The sequence below is a fragment of the Rhizophagus irregularis genome, chromosome 7 (assembly GCF_026210795.1).
Source record: "Rhizophagus irregularis chromosome 7, complete sequence".
NCBI classification, from domain to species: domain Eukaryota; kingdom Fungi; phylum Glomeromycota; class Glomeromycetes; order Glomerales; family Glomeraceae; genus Rhizophagus; species Rhizophagus irregularis.
Window position 1 is genome coordinate 1934040 of NC_089435.1, and position 9394 is coordinate 1943433.

General features: G+C 23.1%; 3 protein-coding genes across 3 annotated transcripts; all 3 read left to right on the forward strand.

Annotated features, from left to right (window-relative positions):
* Positions 1-1447: 1447 nt before the first annotated feature.
* On the forward strand, positions 1448-3435 carry OCT59_027224 (uncharacterized protein; the record flags this gene model as incomplete). Its single annotated transcript, XM_066136815.1, has 5 exons — positions 1448-1799; positions 1870-2216; positions 2294-2420; positions 2491-3359; positions 3427-3435. 5 exons carry the CDS (start codon positions 1448-1450, stop codon positions 3433-3435), a joined length of 1704 nt encoding a protein of 567 aa, XP_065993266.1.
* Positions 3436-4743: 1308 nt separating this feature from the next.
* On the forward strand, positions 4744-5542 carry OCT59_027225 (uncharacterized protein; the record flags this gene model as incomplete). The annotated part of the gene is made up of 4 exons (XM_066136816.1): positions 4744-4795; positions 4874-5049; positions 5113-5186; positions 5260-5542. 4 exons carry the CDS (start codon positions 4744-4746, stop codon positions 5540-5542), a joined length of 585 nt encoding a protein of 194 aa, XP_065993267.1.
* A 1696-nt stretch (positions 5543-7238) lies between these two features.
* On the forward strand, positions 7239-8819 carry OCT59_027226 (uncharacterized protein; the record flags this gene model as incomplete). Its single annotated transcript, XM_025324855.2, has 1 exon — positions 7239-8819. One exon carries the CDS (start codon positions 7239-7241, stop codon positions 8817-8819), a length of 1581 nt encoding a protein of 526 aa, XP_025184142.2.
* Between the last annotated feature and the right edge of the window lie 575 nt (positions 8820-9394).

The following is a 9394-nucleotide window of genomic DNA, read 5'->3' on the forward strand; positions in this document are numbered from 1 at the left end:
ATATACTAGTTATAAAATGTTTAAATTTAAGTAAAATTTATGTGTTCAACCGTTTTCTAAATTTACGTAAAAATTATTATAATCTTACTCTTTAATACTAGAATTTATCATCTGAGCGTAGCGTCCATACTGTATTTTTCGTATCAGGAAATAAAAAAAAAAATAATTGTCTTAGTTGCACAATAATTACAATAATTTAATATACAGCAAATCACGTTGCCACCTTGATCATACTTCATTTAATAATATTGAATTTTTCCATTTTTTCATTTTTAGAAATTCGAAAATGTTGTTTTCCACTTTTTCATAAAATTAATTATTAAACATTTTCAACGATTGACCTTTAATCCCATTTCTTATTTTAATAATTCCCCCAAATCTCCAAAAATTGATCTTCGATTCTATTTCTTATTTTAACATAGTTCTCACATCTAAATCTAAAATAAATACGAACACAAGAATAGTTTTACATCGTTACGGATGTAACCTTTGACATGATTTGATAGTTTGACGACTTTAACGTCATTCCGGACCGCAGTAGATAAAAATACTTTGATATTTGTGATTTTGGTCATGTTCAAAGTCAAATGACGGTTATGTAAAGCGTTAATTCGTTGGAAGAGAGGGTTGATATATATACCGGTTTAGATTATTTAATTATTATAAAATTAAATTTAAGCTATTAATTTATCATGTGATATGCCGTCGCACTAAGTGTGACACATGATTTTAAATGATTTCCATATATGTAACCGGAATATTTTTATTTTTTTTTAGTGTTCAAATGGATGTTGTGGAGCATTTTTATTGGTTGATGGATTTTCCACTCCAGTGACCCGTCCATATGAGAACCAATTTTTTTTTGTGTCGCCTTATTATTCCTATTTGGAACTAGAATTCTCTGTCATGGCTAAGACAACTTGATGTTTATATAAAACAAGACTGAGGTTTTTATACTATAGTTTAAGATATGCTTTTCCAAAAATGGCACTTCTGTTTATTTTAAATTATTTATTTGAAATTTCCTTATATATATGTACAACCACGCACAAAAAAATACTTAAAATTTTGATATTTTGATTCACAATGAAAATGTCGAAAGTTGATCATTGCCCAATTAACTTTTCATAATAAGAAAATTTTTTTTCATGCAAGAGACGTACTGTATACAACCATACATATTTAATTTGTGTTTCAAATAAAAATCTCAATTAACTTTTCATAATAAAAAAAAAGATTTTTTTTTATGCAGGAGGCGAAATTTTACGTACAAATGAATATTTGGACATGTGTTTCAATAAAAAAAAAATTCTTTTTTTATGTACGTACAACCATGCATATTTACACGTGTTTCAAATGAAAAAAAAAACTATATAATCGCAAATGGACGATATAAAAAAAATAATTTCTTTAGTAATAAATTTATATATTTATAAGCGATTACCAAATGAGTGAAATAATCGAAATTAACAATGATGCTGACAAAATCGAAGTTGATGATGTTGATAAAATATTTACCTTCGATGATGAACGACATAATGGTAAACCTATTACTATAATAGAAATATCACCAAATGAAAAATACCTTATTACTTATAGTGAAGAAGATCGTTCAATTGTCGGTTGGAATGTTGAAGATAAGGTTCATCTTAAATTTCATCAAGCTGTTAAAACTATAGAAGATAATGAAGAGTATAAATATGAGATCAAAAGTTTATGCGTTTCTGATGATAATAAACTTGTTTATATTACTATTCACCGTTATCGTTATAGTGATTATAAATATACTACTATTACTGGTAAGTAATAATTATTTGATTATGTAATGATTAAATTATGGTAATTGATATTTATTTTAATATTTTTTAGTAATCGATATGAATAATAAAGATAAAAATATTGCATTAGATTTAAATAATGAAAGTTATCAACAAAAGCATTATTATTGTACCTTTAATTTAAAAAATGAATTTATTTTATATAGTGAAGTTAATGCTGTTTCTGGAAAACATAAAATTATTTGTATTTACTCCACACAAACTAAAAATAACAAATGGGAATGTAAGAGATTTTACGAGATACCTGAAGATTATGAATTAATTAGTATATCAAAATATGATAAAGTTTACCTATTTTCAAATGATCACATTTATGAATGGAATATTAATACTGAAAGAGGTGTAAAAATATTTGGTAATAATAAGGATAAGAATAAGGTAATTAATATTATAAAATTTATTTTCCAATCAATATTAAATTATAATTAAATATATAAATATTAATTATTTTTTAGTTTGAAACAAAAAATATCGGAATATTCAGTAATGATGAAAAGTTTATTTCTCTAAAAATTAATGATAAAATCATCGTTTATTTAATTGAATTGAAAATTCCTATTGCTTCTTTGGATATAAATGATGGTAACCATTTTTAAAAAATTTTATTTATACTTTAATTATTACTCATATTAAATCATTATTTTTTATTTAGATATTCAACTATATAATTTTATGAATCATACTGGTTTATTTCTTTTACCTTCTTTATTCTATTATAAACCAGACAAAGAAGTCAAATATTGTTGGAACAATAAATACGAAATTATGTTTAATCCAACTGATGAACCACCAACTGATGATCAAACAAAGTTTGTGTTTGGAATTCGAAATGGACGTGTTTGGAAATCTAAATTTGACAAAAAGATGAAGTCGAACTTTTCATCCGAAAATTCTGATGAATTAAATAACAAAATTGTTGAATGTGATGAATATTTAAATGTTCTTTTATCTAATCTATTTATAGATACTGTGTCTAAATTATTTCAAAAAGTCACGACAAATGTTGATTATAGTAACGAAAAACGAATTGAATTAGCTGGAAATTTAATTGAATGGGATATACGTGTTGGTGACGGTAAAATTAAACTGGAAGTTTTCAAAAAAGGAAAACTAATTAGCACGAAAATTGAAAATTATCATTATCCTTATAAATATTATGATGATATCAATAATGTTCATAGTTTAGTTGCAAGCTCATTATTTAATAACGATGATATTGTTATATTGACAACATTTGGTATTCTTATTTATACTTTTAGTGAAAATAACAAATCTATTTCTTTAAACTATTTTTATTTTATGAAATTAGAGAATTATAGATATAAAAATGAAGAATCCAAATATGGCATTAAAAAATATAAAGTATATATGAAAATACTTCAACATTACTACAAAGGAATATTTTCAAAATCTACTTTACCATCACCAAATTATGATAGTTTTAGATTAGATGGATGGGTTTCAGTTATAATAAATAATAAATCAAGTCTTTTGAAATATGGAGTTGAATTATTAAAATTTGTAATTAAAGAACATAAGTTAGAATTAATTGATGAGATTTATAAAAAATGCATGTCTTATTTTAAAGAAGATTTAATGAACAATAAGTCATTTTTAAGCATTATCACTTCTGCAATGCCATTACTAGATGAATATTATCCAGAATATATTCTAAAATATTCATCAGAAACGAATATGATTATAGATTCTTCTTTTTATAGTAAAGAGCATCAAAATAAAAATTTCCATCTTTATTCTTTTTTTCAATCTCCTCAAATAACTAATTTATCAAAATCTCTTTTATGGACAAAATACCAATTTTATTTTTTTAATTCAGAAACACTATTATTGTTCATTAATATATTGCAAGGTTTAATAATACTTTTAACTTTACCCCTTTATTTGGCTACATTTTATATTTTATCAAAATACAATTTTATTAATAATATTTATGATGAAGATTTATTTTCTTCTATTTATTTCTATAAAATTGTTAAATTTTTTAAAAAATATATAACAACGACACCAACAATTACTTTTATGATTCCTTATATTAATTTTGTTAATTATTCAAAAGATTATAATTGGTTTTTAGAATTAATTATACCTCAACCTAGTCCATTTACTGAAACAATGAATAGAAATATTTATAAAACATGGAATGGAGAAGCATTAATTAATTTTAAATGGAATGCTTATGGAAAATATTATTATGCAATGATTTGGATTTTATTTATGGCTTTGCTTGGGTGCTTTACTACTGCTGCAACAATTCCTCAGCAATATATTAATGAAGAAGTTAGACAACAACTTTTTATTGCTTCGATTATACTTGGATTTATTCATCTGATTTTAGAAATTCGTCAATGTTTTTATAAAATTATTGAGTGGTTAAAGAATTTTTGGAATATTTTTGGTAAATATAAATGTTTATTTACTATGTTTTAAGAAAATGAAATTAATTATATAATGTTTTAATATTGTAGATATAATTGCTTATGTGCTTTCAATCTACACTTCTATTTATTGGCTTCAAACAAATGATAAGAATAATAATAAGTATCTAATTCAATTGCTTTCTTTTTCATGTTTATTTTTGGATATAAAATTTTTGTTATTTTTTAGAGCATTTGAATATTTTGGTGTATATTTTGCAATAATTATTAGTGTTGGAAAAAAGATTTTTTCTTTTCTATTAGTCTTATTCATTATTATAATAAGTTTTGCACATGCATTTTATATTTTATTATCACCAAAATCTGAATTTTCACTTAAACAATATAATACAAATAATGATGATCCAAATAATCCTTGGAATTTAGCTCCTAGTTATAGTCAAATTGATAATAATGGAAATATAAATTCCAATCCACTTATGATTCAAATTCCTGATGGAAATACAAACATGTTTATGAATATTAAAACTTCCCTTTTTGCTATATATTTATTTTTAATAGGTATATTTAAATTTTTCATAATTATGTAAATATACATAATATTTTCTAATATTTTTAAGCAATTCTTCTTATCAATAGGTGATTCAAGTGCATTATCCAATTGGACATATACTGAAAATTCATCAATTGCAGTATTGATTGTTTTATTTTCCCTTTTAGTTGTTGTATATCTTATGAACTTGTTAATTGGATTACTCAATATGGCAATTGAAGAAGATAATAATAGAGTCTCATATTTAATGCAGAAGGCAGAGGTAGATAATAATATTATTAATCATTTCATTTCTGTAAATATACTAATATATCTCAATTTTTAGATTTTGGCTGAGATTGAGTTATTTTACCTATTACCACATCAGAGACGTTGGAAAACATGGTTTCCTGAAGTAATGTATGTAGTTTTACTTTTAAAAAAAATTTAATGTTATAATTTTATTAATAATTATTCAAATTTATTTTTCAAGACATTATTATGCTGATGCTGATAAGACTCGAATAGAAATTGAAAGGTTGATTGAAAAGGGTGAATGGGAAACCAAGGAACAGGAACTCACAGAGATGCGGAAAAATTTATTAGACAAACTTAAAATTAAATATGATCCTATTGACAATAAGGCAATATTGGAGAAATTAAAAATTGACAATGAGGTAATATTGGAGAAATTAAAATCTCATGATGTAAAATTAGATAAATTAGAGGAATTAGAGAAATTAAAAGAATTATTGAAAGAAATATGTGCAAAATAATTTTAATATTATGTTAGTTTTATAATTCAGTTTTTATATTGCTTATCCAAATATTAAATATATATATTCTTTTTTTTTCTTACTCAGAATTATTTAAACACTAATGTTAAAGTAAATGAATATTTTACAAAATTCTTAGTTTGTAATTTAAATAAATCTTGATTTTTCTTAACTTATCCAATTATTAAATATAAATTATCAAAATGATACATATAGTATAAAATCATTTCCAATTTGCGAAATCAAATTAAATAATGTAAAATTTTTTATATTCATCTTCAAAGGCAGTACTGATGACATTAAAGTAATTAAAACTTCATTTAATTTCTAAATTAAATAATAAAAGCTTTTCTTGATATTAAATGACAGATTGTTAACATCAAAATCTCATAGGTTAATTTCATAGGTTGATTTTGAATATACATATTTTTTTGAGTAGCCACCATAAATATTTAATATATCATGTAACAAGAGATTGGAAAAAATATATTTATTATTACATTTATTAATAATTAAATCAAAAATTTTTTTATGATAATAAATAAATATTTCATTAGTAAAAAATATTTTTTTTATTTTTTTTTTCGAGGAAAATTATAAATACCTTTTACCTTTTTAGTATTTTATGGAAAGAAGAATTTTTTAAACATTTATAAATTAATTTATTTTAAACATTTCATTGTAACTTATAATAAACTGAAATCTGCCATTTCTCTATAGTTAATTTACTTGTTTTTACAATAACTTTTACTTAAAAAATCTTTAAAAAGTATGTTAAGCTCTCCCATGAAAATCACCTCTTGTTAAACTAAATAATATTTAATTTTAAAGAATAAACTCTTCATATTTTTTCTTTCTTTTTAGGTTTCAGCAGCTTTTTTTTTTTAGATTCCACTGATTTTCTTTGAAAATTGAGGTTGATATCTTGGTAAATTTTGTTTCTTTTTTATTTCTTTCAATACCAAATTTCATTTTTCTTTTCTTTTAAGTTCTGGGTGGTAGTTAACAAAATTCTTGTGAATTTGTGACTCTTTAATAAAAGTATAACTTTTATCAGATCACAGGTACCGAGAACTGATCCCGTGATGCGTGAGATGCGTGATGCACTAATGGGATATGTTAAAATACTGATCTCCTTACTGAATTATTAGATGAACTCAATAAATATTAGGCCAGTTCAATTCTGATCATTCGGGTTTTTTGATCGAAAATCCATTACATGTGATCAAAATCAAGATTGAGTACTTTGATCGGCTTATTGAACGGTTAACCTTGGTCACCTTATCATCAGCCAATAATTATCAACTCAAAACCCGATCAAATTCCGAACGATCAGAATTGAACAGGCCTACTATAATGATATTAAAATAACAAATTGATTGTAAAAAATTTTTATATCAATATACAAAGAGAACCTTTTTTTTTTAAAAAAAAAATATTGCTCTGACAACAAACAATTATTATTTTAAATTGATGAACGGCGTAGTTATATAAGCCTTATAGAAATTCTATCGATCACATGCAGATCAGCAATTTTTACGTGACAAGTCGTGACATGAATTGTATGACTATTATGGGAAAATATATAAATAGGTAACAAGAGATCAACTTGTATCCGAATTACGTAATGCTCTGAAAATTAATTAAAATTTATCCGGCTGACAAAAAATACTTTTTCTTTTACTCTCCACGCACTATGTCTTGTTCAAAAATATTCTTGGGAGAATTACCAGAATTAACATATGATATTTTAAAGTATTTAAAAAATGATTGTTCAACTTTATATTCATGTATTTTAGTTAACAGATTATGGTGTCGTTTAACAATTCCATTATTATGGGAAAACCCATTTTCAAATCCTACAAAAAATTGTAACTTTATTGAAATTTATTTACATAATTTAAATGAAGATTCAAAAACAAAATTAAATGAATATAGAATTGAGGATAATTTATTTACTTCAAATACACTCTTCAATTATCCTAGTTTTATAAAATATTTAAATACACGGAAGTTTATTCTTTCTACTTATAGATGGACTGAAAATTCTATTAAAACATTGAAACCTGAAAAAAGTTATTCAAATGATGTTAATAATTTTGAAAGATTAATTCAAATGTTATTATTTAAACTATTTATTGATAATGAGGCAAATTTACATACTTTTAAAATTGAGATCTTTCATAATTGGAATTCTCATTGTGATAATATTTTAGAATTAATTTTACAAAATCCAAATTTTATTCACAATGTCAAAAATTTAAACATTTATACTAGTAGTTATCCTAATAATGGTAAGAAATATATGATAGCTAAAAATCATATATTAAAATTAATTAATTTACATCAAAATCTTAAAAAAATTTTTTTAGGAACTAATAACTTTCTTTTATATCAATCATTATTATTAACACAAGATTATAATTGTTCAAACACTTTAAATACTATCATATTATGTCAGGTTAATTTTAAAGATATAATCAATTTAGATAAAATATTTGATCAATTAAAAGTTTTAGAATCTGTTCATCTCATTTATTGTCATTCCTTAAATACTAGTTTTATTCAACAAATTATTAATTTAAATAGACCATTTAAATTAAAATCTTTAATTATAGATGAGACATCAAAAATTAATGAATCATCATTTCAATCATTATTACAAAAATGCGGTGGATATTTAGAGAATTTTGGATGTGAATTTGGAGTTCAAAATAAATTATTACTTGAATCAATTATAAAATATTGTAAAAATATTAAATCACTTTATTTAAATAGATTTAGAAATGAGCTTATTTATTTATTATTGGATCTGATTGAAAATTTGAAGCAAAGTCTTAATTATCTTACAATCAAGATAACAGGTTGGGAAAATTATATTGAATATAGTTCAATTGTATTACAAAATTTAGGACAAATCCTTCCTTTTAAATTAGAATATTTAAATTTGAGTCTTCACATTAAAATGAGTGATTTTGAAGTATTCTTGAAAAATTCTCAAGATACTTTTATTAAGAAATTGTTGATCAATAATTTAAAAGGACAAGATATTTTATCTTATATAAAAGAATATATTATGAAAAAGAAAAGAGTGAAGTATTTGGCTATTATGGATTCCTTTAAAGGTGCATCAGATAACTATGGCTATAAGGAATTGGTTTCATTAAAAGATGAAGTGGAGGAATTTAAGTTGTATGATATTAAAGTGCAATGTTATAATGGTTCAATCACTGGTCGAAGTGGGATGATTTGCATGAAGTTTATTGCCCATAAATAGCTTATAAATTTGTTGATCTCAATTACGCTTAAGAAATCTCCATCAAATTTAATTTATAGATTGAAACGGGTAAAATTTATTGTAAATTTTATGATTTTAAAACTAATTCGCTAATTATAATGTATAAATTCTAAATAAATTTTAATTAAATTTAATATTAATGTTTATTACGCATATAATAGCTTGAAATTTACTTGAAATATGATATTAAATTCGCAACAAGCCATTTACTACTATTATTGAAATTTTGCTATACTAAAACAAAATTTATATTATTACAAAATTACAAAAAAAAGCAAAGAGATAATCATGAAACTTCGTAGCCACGCTCAATTAAGGCAATGTATTACTAGACCTATGCTAAAGATGACTTTAGCAAGGCTTTCTTTGAGAAATTAAAAGAAATTTCATACATTTTGCCAGCTGGTGAGAAAGCTTATGACCTCTAATAATCTCAAGTCAATTTATATTAATTAATGTTATATTATTATATGCTATTTGTGTCATTTTGTGATGGTTAAGTTGAACATATTCCAAGCATCAAAAACCATAATTGCAGTTTATTATTTTGAAGA